This window comes from Eptatretus burgeri, chromosome 8 (genome assembly GCF_056783735.1).
Source record: "Eptatretus burgeri isolate ZD-2024b chromosome 8, Ebu_testis_v1, whole genome shotgun sequence".
In the NCBI taxonomy this organism is placed as follows: domain Eukaryota; kingdom Metazoa; phylum Chordata; class Myxini; order Myxiniformes; family Myxinidae; genus Eptatretus; species Eptatretus burgeri.
In genome coordinates this window covers 83,975,802-83,997,814 of record NC_140968.1, presented here as the reverse complement: position 1 = coordinate 83,997,814, position 22,013 = coordinate 83,975,802, and the positions used below count along the sequence as shown (strand labels likewise).

Genomic DNA, 22,013 nt, shown 5'->3' with positions numbered 1-22,013 from the left:
CTTCGTCCGACTTCTATTTGTTCCCTCAACAGAAAGAATAGAAGCTCTGCGGAGGAATAAATGTGAAAACGACAATGCTGTGATGGCAGCTGTTGAGGACTTCTGAGATGGGTATAACAAGGAGTTCTACAGAATGGGTATAGCCAAGCTAGAGGACTGATGGACGAATTGCATTGTCAGGAAAGGAGATTATGTTGATAAGTAAGGTGAAACAAAAATGATTGTGTGGTTTATTCCTTGTTGGGTCACAAACAAACCAAACAAACTTTTGGGATGACCCTCATACTTTTTGTTTTTTTTTTAACGAAAGATATTGAGGCTCATGACAGAGCATAACACAGGGTAATGGATCAACAGACAAAATGTGGCAAAGGGAATACAGTGTGGGGCAACTAATGGACATACCACAACACAAGGAGAGAATTGGGAGAGAGGGATCTCAGCAGGTATAATAAAACTCAGCAGTCAAAATGAGGGAGACCAGGAGGTGAGAGGAGTAACAAGATATACAATTGGCAGCATAGCCCAAAATGAACCATTTACCATGTACACAACAGACTTTCACAAAACATTTTCATCCATTTACCCACATAGATAGCATACCTTCAGAAGGGAGAGCCATCAAGCCTTGTGGGGTGACCCGATTTGAGCCACGGAGATCAAGTACTCGTAAGTGATTGGAACAGCCAGCCATTGCGAACAGCAAGGAATCATCAATGTAAATACCTTCATCAACCGATGCGAGGACAAGCTCTCGCAAAGCAGGAAAACCCTCCCCAAGAGAAGCTTTCCTGGGCTTCAGTATCACATTAAGAATACGCAAAACCTGCACAAAAGATTCGTCCGCAAGCTCAAGGTGGAGCGCTTTCTCTCAAGCAATCGTCATGAATCTCAACATGAAATGGAAAATAAACTATAATATGAAACACGTGAAGGACATCAGGAATGGAATTGCGAGAAATTACAGTTTGTGCATTACATCATGTTTAATTTGTGAGGGCACAGATATTACAGGAGAAGTGGCAGCAACCCACGAGGCAAACGTACATGTCAAATACAAAATATGCCATTTGAGCAAAGCCAGGGTAGATTGTGGTCTATACATTATAATGACGTATATGGAATACACCAAGAAGGAAGAATTTCAAGCAATTGACAATTAATTGCTACAATGGAAAAATGCTTGAAATGGGCTGAAAGGACAGCTCAAAGGTATTGCACTCACCTTTAAGTTTATATCTATTCTGGGTTTGATTCTCAAAGGCCACAAACTGTGATATTTTTGTTTCACAGCCAGAAATCAATGATTTTTTTTTTATCATGCTTTGGAGTGGACATTAAGTTGGATGACTGTCTGCTTGCATTCACTTATGGATGTGACGTCAGTGCCTTTATTTAACCTTTTTTTATTAAAGCCCCAATGTATGCCGTTTCATACTCTGCTTTTATAAATTGTTTCCCTCAAGGAGAAGTGGCAAGTGGATGAGAGTAGCAATCCAAGCCATAATTAGAATACTCAGAAATGCTAAAAGGGATTTAAAAAAACTTTTAAAAAACTAGACATGCCACTTTATAACTACAGGCAAGTTATGACTGGATACCAAAACACCCCGCTTTGATTCAACCCCTTAGATCAGACATGTGACCCATGACGTCCTCTTTATAAAACTCAATTCAGAATGGGATTCAAAAATTAAATAATAAAAAACCCCAGATTTGACATAATTAAATAATTATGGCTACCAGACCATGTGATCGATTAGGTTTAAATTTTTAACATATATTCCCTATGACTACCAGATCATACTTGTGAAGTTTCATGTCGATTGATGAAGCAATAGCCAAGAGAAATAGTTTTTTTAATATTTTCCTTCAATCCAATATGTCTGCCAGATCATGTGACCGATGTTTTTTTTTTTTTGTGAATACCCTGGTATGGATGTCAGGTCAGGTAAGATTAGATCTGTGACTTGCCACATGTACTGTGTAAACCTGTACAAACCTGATTCATGGTCGGGTTATTGGCGACTAAACCGTCTCCCCCACCAGGTTTTCTGGTGAGGAGGGTGTATGATATGGACATCCAGCAGGATGAAGAACAAAACCTGTCAAACGGTGGAGAAGTTCCTCGTGAGCAAACAGCCATCCATATCCAGTGCCCAACTGTGTCTGCGGACGTCCTCCTGCAGTTGGGTAACTCTTTATTAGGAGGTTGGTGGCAGCATTTGCACTCCGGCCACCGTAAAACCCTTCATTCTGCAAAACATTCCAAAAAGCATGAAAAAATCTGAAAACCCACTCCGAGGGAGTACCTCCTGTGCAGCTTCCCTTCGCAGGGCAACTCACCGGATGACGGGATTGGGGCAAAACCTTCAGGATCCCCAATCTTTGATGATAGCAGGCAAACGACGGGGTAACCTTCCTGGGTCAGATTGCGAAGTGAGTGTCGGAGTGGTGCGGAGGTGTCGTCCACCAGAAGGCGTCTCCTCGGGTAAACCTGAGGCGGTCCCTTCAGATGGGTACCTGGAATGTCCTATCCCGAAGAGAGGATGATAACCTGTCGCTGTTATCACCTGAGCTCAAGCATTTGGACATCAGTATTGCAGCACTCTCTGAGGTTCGGAGACCGGATTATGGTGAGATCATGTCAAGTGATTACACCGACTATTGATCTGGTTGCTCTGATGGTTACCATGCCCATGGAGTTGCTGTAGCTGTGTCCAATAAGCTGACTCCAATGATAATTGAGGTAACACCGGACAATGAGCGTATTATGAGACTAAGGATTCGTCACTCCTTCGGTGTCATTTCCCTGGTCTCTGTCTATGCTCCGACTGAGGCGAGTGATCTCACCGTGAAGGACGCATTCTATGCCACGCTCGAGTCGGTGGTTGATCAGTGCCTCAGGTGAGATACTCTTCGAGTCTTGGGGGATTTCAATGCATCGACTGGAACTGATGGGGATTGTTATGAGACATGTGTTGGTCCCCATGGGTCTCGAACTATGAACCTGAATAGCACTAAGTTCCTTGACTTTCCAACAAGTCATGGACTAAGGGTGGACGGTTCATGGTTTCAGCACCCACAGGCTCATCGCTGGACTTGGCATTCCAATGCTGGTGGTGTGGCAAAGGAGATTGACCACATGTTTGTTGATGGTCACTGGAGGATGATCCAGAACTGCAGGGTCTACCAGAGTGCTCAGTTCCTCAATATTGACCACAGGCTTGTTGTTGCAACTCTGATGTTGCAGCTTAAATCCAGGAGAATGGTAACATCCCAGCCTAGGCTGGATGTTGGCAAGCTTAAGGATAAGAGGGTAGCTGAGGAGTTTGCAAACAGGCTGAGTGGAGATTTGGGAGGTCTGGATGCTTTGGGGGATCCTGAAGAGTTGTGGAGTGCCTTCAAGACCACCGTCTTTGATGTTGCCGGAAGATGTCTTGGAACTCACGAGAGGGTGAAGAATATTTTTTTTCTCTCAATGGACACTGAATACCATTGACCAGAGTCGCAGGGCCAGGCTGAATGGCAGAGCTGAGCTGTTCAGGGAGCTGAGGCGTAAAACTGTACGTGCACTGAGGGTGGAAAAGGAGGCCTATGTGCGAGGAACCTGTGAGGGGATAGAGCATCACCTGTGGTCAAGTGATTCTCGTCCTGCTTACAGGGGAATTCACGCATTGCGTTCATCCAAGCCCATCCCTCAGTGTACTGCAGTTAGAGCAGAGGGTGGTAGGCTCTTGACAGAGGAGTCCGAAGTGAAGGCCCGCTGGGCCGGTTACTTTAAGCGGTGTACCAGGCTGATCCACCAGCTGTTGAGTTGGATGTCAGGGGTGTTTGTGTCCCTATTGCCGATCCTCCAATCAACTGTGGTCCACCTTCGTTTGTACAAACACAGGCTGTGGTGAACCAGTTGAAATGGGGTCAAGCTCCAGGGATCTGTGGCATCCATGCTGAACTTCTCAAGGCTGGTGAAAATGCTGCACTCGTGTCGTTGCATGCAGTTCTGTGCTCTGCCTGGAACACAGGCATCATCCCAACTGACTGGAAGAGGGACCTTGTTGTCCCTCTGTGGAAAGGGAAGCGCGATAACCCTCGGTAGTTGTTGCAGTCTTGGTGGACGCTGCTCTCAGTGCCGGGCAAGATCTTTGCTCGAATAAAATTCTTGATCGGGTTCGCCACCATCTGCTTGAGCACCAGCATCCAGAGCAGTCAGGCTTTACACCAAAGAGGTCAACGACTGACTGTATCCTTGCTCTTCGGGTCCTCACCGAACGCAGATGAGAGTTTTTGCAGGGGCTGCTTGCAGCCTATGTTCATCTTCATAAAGTGTTTGATTTACTGAATCGGGATGCCCTATGGAGGATTCTTGGTCTTCGTCGGGTGCCACCAAAACTGATCAACCTGATGTCTGAACTATAATCTGGTACTGAGAGTGCTCCGAGATGTGGTGATACCATTTCCAGTTGTTACTGGAGTTTGTCAGGGGTATGTACTGGCCCCCACACGTTTCAGCACTTGTATGGACTGGATTCTGGGGAGGATGGCGGAGAGATCAAGCTGCAATGGATCTTTTGGGAATGTCAAGATCTCTGACTTTGATTTCGCAGATGATGCAGTCATCTTTGCTGTGACTCTATTTTTTTCCTTTTGGGGGCCCTCGAGGTGCTGAATGAGGAGTCAGACCGGTTGGGATTACGGGTTTCCTGGGTCAAAACTAAGATCCAGGCTTTTCGTGACATTTTGGATGGTGCTATACTGTCTGTCCCTGTTTGTGGTGAGGATGTTGAGGTTGTGGAGAGATTCACTTACCTTAGCAGTGATATTCATGTCTCTGCTGGCTATGAGTCAGAGGTCAATAGACGTTTGGGTCAGGCCTGGGGAGTCATGGGTTAGTACCTGTTCGGGTTTAGTTCCCAGATTCGTACCCAGTACCTGTTCGGGAGGACGAAAGTGCGAGTCTTCAGGTCCTTGGTGCTTCCAGTCTTGCTCTTTGGAGGTGAGATTTGGATTTTGACCAAGGATCTGAGAGGGAGACTTCATTCCTTTGGTTCCAGACCTCTTCACAGAATCCTTGGCTATCGCTGGTCGGACTTTGCGTCCAACGAACGGTTGGTGAGAGAGACACAAATGAGATTTGTTACCTGCATAGTCCGTGAGCATCAGCTGCAGCTGTTTGGACATGTGGCTCATTTTCCTGATGCTGATCCTGCTCACCACATTCTCTCAGCAAGGTAGCCTCGTGAGTGAAGGAGGCCAATGGGCTGACCATGTTCCTCGTGGTTGCAGCACGTTGATCAGCATCTCAAGGAGATGGGAATGGGCCAGGAATCTGCCTGGGGGATGGCCAGACGGAAGCCCCTGGAATACTGGCGGGAAGTGGACACAGCGGCACGCTGCTCCGGCGCATGCTCCCATACCTGACCTGAACTAATCTGGATGGATGGACCGAACTGGCATTTACTCCCTTGGACATATCAATTCATGGAGGCCTTGCGCGCACGGGAATCTTAAGAAGCAAGCAAGGCTCTTAACTCTTTTGTAATGGGGGTTTATTTCCCAAACCAAATCACAGGGAAGATTGAAACCCGACAGACGGATACAACGGCGGAATAGGGGGGAAAATGTGGATTCAATAAATAATTAAAAACAATGAGACAACGAAACCTATGGTGCCACACACCAGACTTGTTCACAGACAGGGAAAGGGAATTTGAATTGGGTGGGCATTAGCTCTGCTTGGGGACAAGGAGGGAGCAGGTCCACAGGCAGGAGAGATGAACAGGCGATGAGACAGGTGACAAAACACCCAGGCAGGATAATGAATGCATACAGGCAGGAACCAGGGACAATGAAGCAGACACAGGGCAAAGGCAGGACCACAGTAAAAAAAAAAAAAAAGCAGGTTCCTCCTCGAGGTCATACATCAACTCCCTTGGCACAATCCCAATTTTCCTTAGCTCTCTCGAAGGACCCCAAAAACTACGCCTTCTCAGGGGTAATCCATGTTACCTGCAGGGTTACCTGCCCCTTGGGAGGCGATCTAAGTTCCACCTTCTCTTTCTCTCTCTTCGCTTAGGCAGAACCTCAGCGCCTCACCAAGTCGGACATCACAAGAGGTTATATGTACGATTGTCTTAACCTTAATACCCAACTAATTATTACCATGCACCATCCCCTGTATGGTGCACAAATGAGAAAATCTTTAAGCTCACGTTTCCCTACTTAATCACGTCAAGGTGGGATAACTACTCATACACGGACCATACTAATCTATACATTTATATCTCTTCTAAGGTAATATCTCACCACCACCACCCCCCTACAAAAGTAACAATATCATTTTACATGTGACCTTATATATATATATATATATATATATATATATATATATATATATATATATATATATATATATATATATATATATATATATATATATATGACTAAATATAATGTTTTCATGTGTGACAAATTCATCAATGTTTAGTCAGTGACGTTTAGACAAGTCCTTATATGGGTAATAGAATGCAATTTTTGAAAGTTATTAGTTATTCCTACTGCTTGAGAAACAAGACTTGAGATCTTTGCACTTCAAGTGTGGCTTGAAATGTGAATACCATTTCAAAGAGAAGATGTCTGTTGAATAACACATACTGTATGTTTGTCATTCAGTTGTTCATATCTTAAGTGAACCGGAAGATAATAAAAAGACGTAAAGGATCGACATTCTGGAATTATTTTCCTTCAATATCACCAAAATAAGTGACCTACATGTACAGTGCCTATAGAAAGACGAGACCCCCTTTCAAAATGATCACCTTTTGTTGCCATATAGCCTGGAATTAAATTACATTAAATCAGAGTTTTTACCTCTGCCACTGAAGGTGAAGGAGGTTATGTTTTCATCCCTTTCTGTCTGTCTGTTTGTTTGTTTGTGAGCAGGATATCTCAAAACATTGTGGACGGAGTCAGATGAAATTTGGTGGGCAGGTTGGTAGTGTGACAAGGACGAACTGATTAGATTTACGTGAAGATCCGGATCTGGCTACTATAATTTTTTTTAGTAATTCTTCACCATTGAGAGATCGGGCCATAAACGATATATTGCTGTGGCATGATATTTCAAAAATGTAATGGGCCCGATATGTTATTGGAGATCAGGCATTACGTGGTGGAGGTATGCACTCAACCGAGTGCCCTTCTTGTTCCACCTTTATTTACACATTATAGCACACAACTTCCAAGTGAAAATTACAAAACTAGAACATCTTGGTTGGATAAGTGTCCAACCCCCCACCCCCCCCCTTTATAATAGCAATTGCAAGTTAGCTAAGGTGTAACCAATCACCATCAAAATCACACACCAAGTGAATTGGCCTCCACCTGTGTTAAATTGTTGTGATTCTGATTATTTCAGAATAAAATCAGCTGTTCCTGAAGGTTTCCTCTGCTGAGTTGTGCATTTCACAACCAAGACATGACCATGAGAACCAAGGAGCTTTCAAAAGACCTCCAGGATAAAGTTGTGGAAAGGCCAGATCAGGGGATGGGTATAAAAATATTTCAAAGGCCTTGCATATCCCTTGGAGCACAGACCTGACAATCATTAAGAAGTGGAAGGTGTATGGTACCACCAAGACCATGCCTAGATCAGGCCGTTCCTCCAAACTGGATGATCAAGCAAGGACAACACTGATCAGAGAGGCCACCAAAAGGCCATGGAAACTTTGAAAGAGCTACATGCCTTTATGGCAAAGACTGGTCACTGTGTGCGTGTGACATGAATATCCCAAGCACTCCACAAGTCTGGCTTGTAGATAGGGTGGTAAGAAGGAAGCAATTACTCAAAAAAGCCCACCTTGAGTCCCGTTTGAGGTTTGCAAAAAACACTCCAGAGATTCTGAAGTCATGTGGCAAATGGTTTTATGGTCTGATGAAACCAAGATGGAACTTTTTGGACTAAATGCAAAACGTTACGTTTCGCACAAACCCAATACAGCACGTCACCCAAAAACATCATCCTTTCTGTAAAGCATGGTGGTGGCAGCATCATGTTATGGGGATGTTTCTCATCAGCAGGGACTGGGGTACTTGTCAGGGTACAAGGGAAAATGGATGGAGCAAAATAGAAAAATCCTCGAGGAAAACCTGCTGCTCTCTGCAAGAAAGCTGAAATTAGGACGGAAGTTCACCTTTCAGCATGACAATGAACCCGAAGCACACAGACAAAGCTACAATGGAGTGGCTGAGGAACAAAAAGATAAATGTCCTTGAGGGTCCCAGTCAGAGCCCCGACCTAAATCCAATCGAAAATCTGTGGCATGGCTTGAAGATTGCTGTCCATCAACGCTCCCCACGCAACTTCACTGAGCTTGAACAGTTTTGCACAGAAGAACGGGCAAATATTGCCCAATCAAGGTGTGCAAAGTTGGTCGAGACCTATCCCAACAGACTCGCAGCTGTAATTGCTGTCGAAGGTGCTTCCACCAAGTATTAACTCAGGGGGTGGACACTTATTCACCCAGGATATTATAGTTTTGTATTTTTAATTAATTTTCTGAAATTTGGAGAATTTGTTTTTCATTTGGAAGTTGTGGGTTACAATGTGTAAATAAAGGTGGAAAAAAGTCTGACTTGATGCAATTCAATTCCAGGCTATAAGGCAACAAAAGGTGAAAATTTTGAAAGGGGTGTAGACTTTCTATAGGCAGTGGACATGTATATGTTATGAAGGCTTGTAATCTTGTATTTGTGACAATATATGCAAAATGAATTTCTTCAAAAGTGTTGTCATTTGCCCAATTTATGGAAATCATTTTGAATGCACACATTTTATAAGTGTTTAATATAAAGCTTTACTGCATTGTACAGGGTGGTGTCCATCAAGTCTCTGTGCAACTTTTGATGTACGCATGATAGAAACAAACTATAAACGGTGCATGAAAGTGAAATTTATAGTTTTGTTAATGTTCATGTTGTTGTTATTGCTGTTATTGAATTCAAAATTTCCCTGGGTTTCTTGACGAGTTTACATTTTCTTTCGAGGCAACTTTTACATCAGTCGTAAAGTCAACCACCACAAATACTGCATTTGGGGAGGGAGAAAAACCTCAGGAAGTTGGGCAATATTAAAGAGACTCACCAAAAATAAATAACTAGTGTTATCTCAGGGAATCACGGATCATTGGTCCTTTCTTTTTTCGGAAGACGCAACAGTCAATGGTGAACGTTACTTTGCTGTTGTAGAATTTATTTGTTCCCAAAATACGATGATTACACCTGCAAGGCTCACTGCCAATACGCTTCAAATGAGCGACGGTTCTTGATTGATTGTCTGGAGACAAGTGGATCGGCAGACGTGGTCCAATTGCTTGGCCACCTCATTCACGTGACTTGTCCCCATTGCACTACATCTTATGGGGCGATGTAAAACTGTTGCTTACTCATCAAAATCACATTATTTGGATGACCTTGAGGTGACTTCATGAAATATCGCAAAGATAGATAGAAGCAGTACCTCCAGCTCTCTGCAGCACTTTTGAAGATTATGCAATGCAAACGGTAATTGTGGGAGCATGGGACGAGACTGTTCGAGTCCAAATGCTGCTCCAAGGTGAGAATCCAGATCGAGGACCCGCAGTGCCGTGCAGTATCTCTGAAAAGAAATCACAAAACAACCATCCCAAATGCATTAACAATTTGAGAGTTCATAGTACACAATACCCTGTGCAGTGTAACTTCAATTTTAATGAAATAATGTAAACAATTGTGAAAAAAAAAAAATCTGAAAGTTTAGTGCTGTTGAAACAGTCCAGAAGCAGGCTTGAACACCACCCCATTGAACATTTATTTAAATTGAAGGAGTGCAAACCTGGAGGTTCTTGCAAGTAATCATGAGAGGCGATTTATGTTCTAGTGTTCAAGTGTATAATTCAATTAAAACAAGAAAAAGAGCAATCAGAGATTGCAAACCCTCGCCAGGACTTCTTTTGAGTGGTGTATTTTTATAGGTTTTTGGGTAAATCCAATATGGCTGCCAAACCATGTGACCTATGATATCGTATATGTGAACTTTTTGTTCCTCATGGATAGGCGGTCATACATGTAAAGATGCACCTCGATCTGTTCAGCCACTTCAGAGAAGATTTTTGAAGTTTTTTTTGTTTTTATTAAAGCAATATGGCTGCCGAATCACGTGACCAATGACGTCATGAATTTTTTTTCTTTGTGTGTACCATTTTCTCCCGAGATGACCCTCAAAATTTTTCATACTGATCAGATGTGCCGTTCTACATATGCAATTATGACGTCATAACGAGGACACCTATGATGTGATTTAAAAAAAAAATCACACCCATTCCCCATGAGGACTACTTGCTATGTGCCAAGTTTAATTTTTTTTCCTTGGTGCGGTTTCAGAGATACAGAGGTCCAAAGTTTTTCTGTTTTTTCCAATATAGCTGCCACACCACATGACCTATGGCATCATAATTATCATTAAAACATTCTACATGAGTTTTCCTCTCAATCCGACAAGCGGTTGTGGAGAAAAACACGAAAGCTCTGTGCAGACAAACAGACAAACAAACAAACAGACAAATAAATGGAGCCAAATGCAATCCCTCTCCTCTGGCGAGGGTAAAAAGTAAAGATTGTAAAAGTCGTATAAATAAATTAATTCCAGTTTTATTGCCATTTTCGGGATCATCTTTAACGTCACCTTTTCCAACACGTTACATGAGTTATTCGTGCCTGTTGTATGTATCTATTATGACGTCCTTAAAAACAGCATGTTTCCCGTTGGGAATGATTTTCAATTTTGTTTGACTGCCAGACAGGCGAACAGAGTAAAAAAATATTATCTCACTCCTCTCTGCGCATGTGTGATCGGAAGAAATTCTGAGCCAAAGTTCAGTTAAACAAAGAAAGACTTGTCTTTCTATTCATATTCCGATTTGTGTTCAAAATATCACATTCAATTTAAATACGTTTTTCCTCGATATTTAAACTGGCGATCATAAACTGATAAGATAAACAGACAGATGGATGGACGGACGGATATGAACCGATTGCTAAACCATGCTTTCTGCTTCACGTGCACGGGGTAACTAGAATGGCACTCGGTGGAGCGCACAACTCCGTCCGGCTGAACAGTTTATGTTTTGTATCTCATTAATAGGCCGGATCTGCACATCCGGACCTTAACCAAAATATAATCGGCTTGTTCTCGTCACTTACCAAACTCATCCACCAAGTTTTCTCACAATTCGTCCACAACTTTTTGAAATATCCTGCCATATATTATTTTTGGCCTCATCTCTCAATGGTGAAGAATCACTGACATAATTTTAAAAAATTCTCGGATCAGGATATTCACCAAAATCGAATCATTTCATCCTCGTCACACACCCATCCTGTCCAACAAATTTTGGCTGAATCGTCCACAACTTTTTGCGATATCCTGCTCACAGACAGACAAGCAAACAGGGGTGAAAACAACCTCCGTCCACCTTTGATGGTGGAGGTAATGAACAACCGGGGGGGGGGGGGGGGGTAAATAGATCCCGTTACAAGAGATGTTCGATTCTGATGCCTGGACATGGTCCATTCTCAGGTTTGTCAGGAGAGCAATAAAAAAACATCGGTTTAATCTGAGCCTTACTGTGGTTGTCACATACCGCTAACACATCCAATATACTCTGCTTGCAGGTGGTGATTGTGAGGGACAGAGCAAGGAGACGATTCCCTGCCAACTTGAAAAACTGTTCCAAAGATGATATCTCAGCCTGTGGGAAGTATTCAAGTGTATTACTGAACAAAATATCCGAATCATGCTCCCTTGAGGATAATCAGTATACATTTAGACAGAGTTGAGGATAACTTGGATTAAATATTTATATATATATATATATATATATATATATATATATATATATATATATATATATATATATATATATATATATGTTATATATTCAAATAGACAGTACGAGGTCCGTCTAAAAAAGTAACGGGACTGATTTCATAGAAATTTTATTTCAAAAAATATATTGAAATCACAGCTTGTCCCCTTCAAAATAGTTTCCCTCCAGTCGCACACACTTGTCCATCCTCTTGTTCCAAGCTTCGATGCACCCCCGGAAGGCTTCTTCTGCAATCCTCAGGAGCTCCGTCGTCATGGCCCTTTTGATGGCCTCCACATCAGGAAATGTCTTGACAGACAGTGACTCTTTGCTGTTTCTGGTCCTCAGACAACAGCTTGAGGACCATCTTTGCGCACATCTTGTGCATTTCGTGATTTTCAGTGATGATGCTCCAGACAGTGTCCTTGTTGATAGAAAGTTCCTCAGCAATCATCCGCACTGTGAGTCGACGATCTGCGCGCACCATCTGCTTCACACGCTCGATGTTATCCACCGTTCTGCTCGTTGAAGGGCTTCCAGACCATGGATCGTCTTCAACCTCCTCCCGTCCCTCTTTGAACCTCTTGTGCCATTCAAATGCACGTGTACGTGACATCGTTTCTTCCCCGTAGACTTGTTGCAGCATTGCGAAGGATTCGGAAGATGTTTTGCCAAGCTTGGCAAGAAACGTCAGATTGGCTCTCTGCACACGACTCATAGCGCGACGACTCAGACTAGACAACGTGTAAAGCACGACCTGTAGAAAAAAAAATCACACAACAGGCGCAGTCAACCATCACCAATCATATATATTGCTGGAAAGTTGCAAAAGACTGTGACGCAACCCGTTCATTCAAGTTGTGTAAGTGGAGCACACAGCAGGCTCAGTCCCGTTACTATTTAGACGGACCTCGTATATATAAACACAAAAAAACCTCAAAGAACCAACAAAAAAAAACAACAAAATTTCATCTTTCAGAGCTCAGAAACCTGATAAATGTTTGCATCATAAAATATTTTCTGAGATTAGACAAACTTGCACGTAAAAAAAGAAAAGGGAGGGGGGTGGTCAACTGAAGGGTCAAAATGTATATTATTGCATTAAAAAAATCTGTATAAATCCAGTCAACCACAGATGCGACAACAGAGTAAAAACTTGCCAGTCGGGTGACTGAGAGGTGTCAAAAGGTAAAGCATTTAACCACGAGGGTGGGGTTTCCTAACCACGAGGGTGGGGTTGATGGCATTTTTGTCTTGCACAGTGCTTACTGTCCCCTGTCAGAGGGACGACCAGCCCCATGCACAAAATAAATTTGCCCACAACACCCCACCTATTCCTCATAACCCCAAATGGACAGGTAATTTATTATCAACATTAATTTAGCTTAAATTGGCAGTGTTCTGGACCCAGTCTTATTCCTGATATTCATAAATGATCTCTCCGATTCTCTATAACATCCCCTTTATCCATTTGCTGATGACTCCACACTCTGTCTTGACATCCCTCATCCATCAGACAGACAGGCTATGGCCTCTTCCCTCTCTTCAGACCTTTAAAAAAAAGAAATCAAAAGCTGGTCAAACACTTGGAATATGTCTTTCAATCCTGACACATCTCACACTCTCACGATCTCTCTCTGAAACGACCGTCGAGCAAACCCTCATATCTTTTTTTTATCCTCTTGAGGAAGTTCAGTCATTCAATCTCCTGGGTCTCACCATTCACCATGATCTTGGGCAAACCACATTTCAAAGTTGGCCTCCAAAGCCAGCCGCCGAGTGGGCATCCTCCATAATACAATGTCCTTCCCTTGGCACATCTGAACTCCTATACACCAACAAGAGCTCTGTCCACAGCTTCATGGAGTACTGCCCTCCCCTCTGGGCTAGTTTTCCTGCCTCACACATTGCTCAGCTTGACACCATGGAAACCAAGACCTTCAAGATCATTGGAATCTCCTGCACTGAGGCTGATTCCATGGGCCTATCACTCTCCCATTGCAGACAGGTTGACAGTCCGTCTTCGACCAACTTCTCGTTTTCTGTATATTGTACAACCACCACTACCCCCCCCCCCCCAGGTTTCTGCTGGGTGCACACGGTCCACCATCAACACCTTCTGGTGAAACGACCTAAATCTAGGATGTATCCAAAAAACAAAGTGCCAAAGGCTAAACTGTTTTGGCCGAAGGCTAAATTCCTCAACTCTCATCTTTGTGGAAAAGAACAAGGTCCCAAACATCTTTCCTACTACACCTCCATTAAAATTCCTTCCAGCATGTGAGACAGCAGCTTTCTGCTGAGTTGGATGCATTCCTCACAAGTCTTCACTCCTCCATCCTTAATGAACCTGATAGCATCCAACACTATAATCCCAAAGACTTGTTTATCTGCTCTGTTCCCCTTCCCTGCTATTTTCCAGGTCAAAGCCACCTCCCTGCATCATGGAAAGTTGCCAGTGTTTCTCCGATTCATAACAAGAGAGACAAAACTGACAATTAGCTATGAAACAGGCAAAGCCAAAACAAATCTGGTGGATAAAATTTTATTCTTCAATTTTTTTTTTTTTTTGAAAGGGGGAAAACTACGTCTACAAGCCACCAATGCAGATGCCAAATGAGGAGAGTAACTGGAGGACAGGATTAGGAGGCCACAAGGTGTATCGGTTTGATAGGAAGGAGAGAATAGGAGGAGGAAGAGAAATCTGGGTAAAGGACAGCATTGCATCAAGAGAAAGGGATAACATTAAGGAGGGAATTAATGTTAGGGATTCTGTGTGGGTATAGGTTAGAGATTGTAAAAACAAAGATTCTGGTAGGATGCTTTTATAGGAATCTGGGTGTGAAGGAAGAGGAGGGAGCAGGAGTACATGAAGAATTCAAAAGGGCATGTGGTAAGGGAAGAGTATTTATTGTGGGGGATTTTAACTTGCCAGGGATAGATTAGGTCCAGGAACAGGGAAAGGGCAGAGTGGATGAGGATTTCCTAGTTTTAGTGCAGGATTACATTTTTAACCCAGTTTGTAGACAAGCCCACGAGGGGGAGTGCAGTGTTCGACCTCTTTTTAAGGAACGATCACAATGTGATGGAGGAGGTGGAGGTAGAGGAGCATTAAGGAGAAAGTGACCATAACATTGTGTGTGCAAAGATTCTGTTGAGGGTTAGAGTTCAGGATAGTATGGTAAGGCTATTAGATTTCAGGAAGGCAAACATTGAGGGTATGAGGAGAGAATTGGGTGATGTAGATTGGGAGACTCTAACAACAGGACAATCAGCATCAGAGAAATGGGAAACCTTCAAGAACCAAATGTGTAGAGTGCAGAGTAAGTACATTCCAATGAGGTGTAAAAGTAGAAGTAGAAACAGACCAGGGTGGTTGAGTAGTGAGATAAGGAACACTATTAAGGAGAAGCAGAACACATTTATTAGGTTTAAAATAACAGGACTGGAGTTAGCTTTATATCACTATCGAAGTAAACAGAGGCAAGTGAAGAAAATAACTCGGCAAGCTAAGAGAGAGTAAGAGAAGGACATGACTAAGAATATTAAACATAATAGCAAGACTTTCTTTAAGTATATCAGGGTGAAAGAACAAGTTAGGACCAGTGTGGGCACATTGAGGAATAGCACCGGGAGAGTGGTTAGTGATGAAAGCGAGATGGCAGGCTGATTAAACAGGTATTTTGCTTCAACTTTTACACAAGAACAGTCAGGAGAATTGCCAATAGCTGAGAGTATCTATCAGGAGGTGAGGAAAGGCTTTTACAGAAGATACAGGTTGGAGTGGAGGAAGTAAAGGAACAGCGAGACAATCTACGAGTAGATAAGGCATTATATGCAGATAATATGCACCCGAGAGTGTTGATGGAGGTGGCTGAGCAGGTAAGTGAGATATTAACGGATATTTTCAATTGTTCACTGGAGTCAGGACAAGTATCGGAGGATTTGAGAGTACCAAATGTAACACGATGATTTAAGAAAGGATCCAGAGAAGAATTGGGAAACTGTAGACCTGTTAGTTTGACTTCAGTTGTGGGGAAGGTGTTGGAGACATTAAGGACCAGATGAGGAACCATTTAAACAAATACAAACTAATTAAAGGTAGTCAGCATGGGTTTACCAAAGGTAGCTCCTGTTCAACAAATCTTTTGGAGTTCTATGAAGCAGTGTCTGATTGGGTGGATGAGGGAAAGGCAGTGGACATAGTATATCTTGACTTTAAGAAGGAATTTGATAAGGTACCACATTGGAGGTTGTGAGCCAAGGTGAGGGTTTATGGAGTGGCTGGTCTGGTCGCTAATTGTATTACAAACTGACTTCGTGGAAGGAAGCAAAGAGTGGCTGTGAGTGGGAAGATGTCTTGCTCGGAGGATGTAAGTAGTGGGGACCTCAGGGATCAGTACTCAGACCTTTACTATTCATTATTTACATCAATGATTTGGATAATGGGGTAAAGAGTAGGCTTTCCAAATTTACAGATGACACAAAGCTTGGAGATAAGGTGGATAGCAGAGGGGGTAGTGATGAGATTCAGGAAATTGATACTTGTATAGATTGGGTAAAAGATTAGTAAATACAATTTAACCTGAGCAAGTGTAAGGTGTTGGGGATGGGAAAGAACAATGAAAATAGAGATTACAGGATGCAAGGGGTAATTTTGGAGCGTGTTACACATGAAAAGGATCTGGGGGTGGTAATAGATATGGAAGGTAAGCAGGCAGCACAGTGCCAGGCAGCTATAGGTAAAGCAAATAGGGTTTTAGGCTGTATAAGGAGGGGGATTATTTATAGATCAAAAGAGGTGTTGTTAACATTGTACAGGAATTTAGTGAGGGCCTCATCTAGAATATTGTGTGCAGTTTTGGTCACCACAGTTCCGAAAGGACAAAGATGCCAGAGAAAGGGTTCAGCACAGGGCTACGAGATTGATTCTGGGCTTAGCTTGACTCAGCTATGAGGAGTGGCTGAAGGAGACAGGGCTTTATACACTAGAAAGGAGGCGGTTACGAGGAGATATGATAGAGATGTTTAAGATAATGAAAGGTGGAGATAAAATAAGTACAGACGAATTATTCAGTGAAAGGACCAAGAGCCATGGCCTGAGAGTAACGAAAAGGAGAGTTAAGATGGGAGTAAGGCAGTGGACTTTCACTCAGAGTAGTTAATGCATGGAATGGTCTTCCTCGAAAGGTAGTGGCAGCAGAAAAAGTAGAAAAGTTAAAATTGGAATTAGATAGGTACCTGGAAGTTATGGAGATAGAGGGGCATAGGGATGTCAACAGGACTTTTTGGTACAGCAGCTTGAGCATGCGTGCAGTGTTGGTGGGGGTCTCACCAAGGGGTGTTGTGTGGTTGATGTGTGTTTTTTAACCAAGCCCATGCCCCCGCCCATGAGGAAAAAAAAAAAATACAAAACTACAAAAACTTCAAAAAGAACACAAAAACACAATAAAAAATAAGAATAAAATAAAAAATTGCATTTTCTTCTTTTGATCTTGTGTTGATAAATTAGTTTGGTGTTGATGTGGTGCAGGCATGATGGGCTGAATAGCCTACACCTGTGTCTGATTTCCTTGTATTTCCTTAAAGGATGTATCGAGGATGTATCCTGGTGTTAGAATTTCTAACACCGAACATCAGTTCGAACTAACACCAGTTAACTAACACCAACACCTAACACCAGTTAGCAATTCTAACACCAGTTACTGTACCTGTAAATAAACCGCAATTCTAACAACAGGTACTGTACCTGTAAATAAACTGCAATTCTAACACCAGGTACTGAACTTGTAAATAAACCGCAATTCCATCACCAGGTATGTACCTGTAAATAAACCGCAAATCTTACACCAGTTACTGTACCTGTAAATAAACCACAATTCTAACACCAGGTACTGTACCTGAAAAAAAGCTGCAATTCCAACAACAGGTACTGCACTTGTAAATAAACCGCAATTCTCACACCAGGTATGAAACCTGTAAATAAACCGCAATTCTAACACCAGGTACTGAACTTGCAAATAAATCGCAATTCTAACACCAGGTACTGCACCTGTAAATAAACCGCAATTCTAACACCAGGTACTGAACTTGTAAATAAACCGCAATTCTAAAACCAGGTACTGAACTTGTAAATAAATCGCAATTCAAACACCAGGTACTTAACTTGTAAACAACCCACAATTCGAACACCAGGTAGTGGACCTGTAAATGAACCGCAATTCTAACACCGGATACTGTACTTGTAAATAAACTGCAATACTAACACCAGGAACTGTAACTGTAAATTAACCACAATTCTAACATCAAGTGTTTGTAAATAAACCACAATTCTAACACCAGGAACTCCACCTGGAAATAAACCGCAATTCTAACACCAGGAACTGCACCTGTAATTAAACCACAATTCTAACATCAAATGTTTGTAAATAAACCACAATTCTAACACCAAGTGCTTGTATATATTCCACAATTCCATCACCAGGTGTTTGAAAATAAACCGCAATTCCATCACCAAGTGTTTGTAAATAAACCGCAATTTGAACACCAGGTACTGGACTTGTAAATAAACCGCAATTCCAACAACAGGTACTGGACCTGTAAATAAACCGCAATTCCAGTACCAGGTACTGAACTTGTAAATAAACCGCAATTCTAACACCAGGTACTGAACTTGTAAATAAACCGCAATTCTAACACCAGGTACGGAACCTGTAAATAAACCGCAATTCTTACACCAGCTCCTGGACCTGTAAATAAACCGCAATTCTAACACCAGCTCCTGAACTGTAAATAAACCGCAATTATAACACCAGGTACTGGACCTGTAAATAAACCGCAATTCTAACACCAGGTGCTGGACCTTCAAATAAACCACAATTCTAACACCAGGTACTGAACTTGTAAATAAACCGTAATTCTAACACCAGGTGCTGTACCTGTAAATAAAACGCAATTCTCACACCAGGTACTGAACCTGTAAATAAACCGCTATTCTAACACCAGGTACTGAACTTGTAAATAAACCGCAATTCTAACACCAGGTATTGAACGTGTAAATAAACCGCATTTCTAACACCAGGTATTGTTCCTGTAAATAAACCACAATTCTAACACCAGGTACTGAACTTGTAAATAAACCGCAATTCTAACACCAGGTGCTGTACCTGTAAATAAAACGCAATTCTCACACCAGGTACTGAACCTGTAAATAAACCGCTATTCTAACACCAGGTACTGAACTTGTAAATAAACCGCAATTCTAACACCAGGTATTGAACGTGTAAATAAACCGCATTTCTAACACCAGGTATTGTTCCTGTAAATAAACCACAATTCTAACACCAGGTACTGCACCTGTAAATAAACCACAATTCTCACACCAGGTCTGAACTTGTAAATAAACCGCAATTCTTACACCAGGTACTGAACGTGTAAATAAACCGCAATTCTAACACCAGGTACTGTACCTGTCAATCAACCGCAAATCTTACACCAGTTACTGGACCTGTAAAGAAACCGCAAATCTTACACCAGTTACTGTAGCTGTAAATAAACACCAAATCTTACACCAGTTGCTGTTGCTGTAAATAAACCGCAAATCTTACACCAGTTACTGTAGCTGTAAATAAACTTGTATAACTCTCCATTAAGTCACTGTGGGGTTCTCCATCCTGGTGTGAATGAATTCAAGAATTACACAATCAAAAGTATGTGCACACTGCAACAACTAAAAAAAAAAAAGAATAAACTCATTCTGCTCTATCCTGGGTTGTTGTTTTTTGTACCATCAGTTTGATACTTGTGCAATTCTTGGTTGGCTGTGCTGTTATTAGATTCTACCTTTAAGTGGTACTGTCAAGGCCATTTCTGTCCGTCGATCCATGAAATATTTTGTTTCCTGGTCATCGCTCGGAAAGTCATTGAGGCGGGTTGATGAAACGTAACTTGCATCGTATAGGCCTTGTATCGGTGTGCCTTTCTTTGTGTAGATGTGAACTGCAAGTCAGACCTCAAGGCATCATTCCTCACCAGACAAGAAATGCGTCTCACGGTCCCATTTGTCGATGACATTATATTAGTTGCTGTTTCGCCATCACAGGAATGTGTTCTACATCAGTGAGCTTCAAATATCACTCAGCCAGAAAGGTGCCCACCAAAAACAAGTACATTAAGCCAGGGTTATAGTGTATCGATAAATAAGAACATGCTATTGGCTTGTGGTCAACTTACAAAATGATCATTACTGCTTACCCGAGTATTTTTGAGATGGAGTGCCTGTAAATTAGGGCATTCCTTTGCGAGTGTGGCCAGGTCAGCATCCTTGGGCAAAGCCACACCTTCCAAGGAGATGCTACTCAGTGACTTGCAGTTCTCTTTCACCTCCTGTCTTGGCAAAGAATATGCATTAACCCATGACAAGTCCCAATTAATTCCTGTGTAATAGCCTTAAGCAGCATTATTAACAATGTTCCCATATTATTCAATGACAGCAGTGTGATGAATTGAAGGATGTGACGCGTGATCACATGTCGCGCGGCTCGCACACGGGACAGATAAAACCGAGATTCGGCGCGGTCGGTGGGATTGTCCCTGGGGCATTGTCATTTATGGCGGTGGTTCACTTGGTGTTCGTTGAATGGTAAGAATTGAGAGTATACCGGACTCCGTGTTAATTGCTGATTTATTTTGCGGTGATCTACTGCATGTGTATACCTTGCTGCACATGTACTCCTTGCTGCACATGTATTCCCTGATGTGTCTGTAGAAACGGCTTCAATCAAGTGAAATAAAGCCTACACTCCAAAGGTTTTTCCCTCGCATTCATTTCAATTTATTTCACTTGATTCCTTCGGCTCCCTCAACCGACGATGGACAAGATCTTCAAGCCGGAGAGGTTCGATGCAGACCCAAACGCAAGTGACTCGGAAATGAAATGGTCGCATTGGTTCCGTTCCTTCTCACACTATCTGACCATTATTGAAGAGGGAGCCGACAAATTGGCCGCACTTGTAAACCATGTCTCGCCCAGTGTATTCAGGCTCTTCTCGGAGTGTGACACCTACGACGCAGCGATCGACGTGCTGCGGGCGCTCTACGTGAAGTGCAAGAACGAGGTGTACATACGACATCTTCTCAACACACGCAGGCAAGAAGCCGGTGAGACAATCGATCAGTACCTGCAAGCTCTGAGGCAGTTGGGCAAAGACTGCAATTTCCGGGCTGTAACCGCCGAGGAACATCGAGATTAAGCGACCCGAGAGGCTTTCATCCAAGGGCTCAGGTCAGCCCCCATTCGGCAACGCTTACTGGAGAAAGCACAACCCACTCTTGAAATGGTAGCTGACCAGGCCCGAGCAATGGATACGGCTCAGCAGCAATCTGAGTCATATGGGACACCGGTGTTGCTCATGAACGCTGCTACGGCGGAAACTCAAGGAACCCCCCGGGATACCTCCGATACTGAGGATGGAGATAAACCCGAGGAATCGGACACCCAGACCTCGTCAAACTCCTCAGAAACTATTTCGGTTGGTAAATGCTTCTTTTGTGGGTATAAAAGACACCCCCGTAACAAATGCCCTTGCAGGGATGCCACATGCATGAACTGGACAAGAAAGGGCATTATGCCGGGGTATGCAAATCTACTCTTAGAAGAAATAAACCCACTTCTGCAGCTCTCTACTCACAAAAGAAAGTAACAGCAGCTTCACCGGGGAATCTATCCAAAGTTATCATCAACATACGAATTAACGGGCATATGGCTGAGGCTCTGATTGATACCGGTAGCTCTGAAAGTTTCGTCAACAGCTCACTAGCAAAGGGCAGGAAATGGAAGATCCACCCGACAGACAATACGGTATGCATGGCCTCCACATCACTACAGTCCCACGTACGAGGGTACTGCAATGTTGAGTTGGACGTAAAAGGGTTCACGCATCGGGATGTAAGGGTACTGGTGCTTCGTGATTTATGCGCAGACGTAATTCTGGGTCATAATGTCCTCAAGCAGCACGCGAGCGTCGAAATACCCTTTGGAGGAAACAAACCTCGTCTAATTCTAAAACAAATCGAAGCCCTGCGTAAATGGAGACATTATTTACAGGGCAA

General features: G+C 42.8%; 1 protein-coding gene across 4 annotated transcripts in view; it reads right to left on the bottom strand.

The window, feature by feature from the left end:
* The window catches only part of FBXL6 (F-box and leucine rich repeat protein 6), a 50,232-nt gene that overhangs the window by 15,280 nt on the left and 12,939 nt on the right, over positions 1-22,013 (bottom strand). For 3 of the 4 annotated variants that reach the window (XR_015061102.1, XM_085892863.1, XM_085892864.1), the window contains exons 6-9: positions 20,157-20,288; positions 11,679-11,786; positions 9,518-9,655; positions 604-826 (exon numbers count right to left, since the gene is read on the bottom strand). Coding sequence is in view for 3 of the 4 variants with exons in the window: in XM_085892863.1 (XP_085748989.1) it covers positions 604-826; positions 9,518-9,655; positions 11,679-11,786; positions 20,157-20,288 (601 nt within the window). In the remaining variant the exon portion in view is untranslated. The remainder of the gene's footprint in view (positions 1-603; positions 827-9,517; positions 9,656-11,678; positions 11,787-20,156; positions 20,289-22,013) is intronic. The other variant, XM_085892865.1, reaches the window with a different exon arrangement.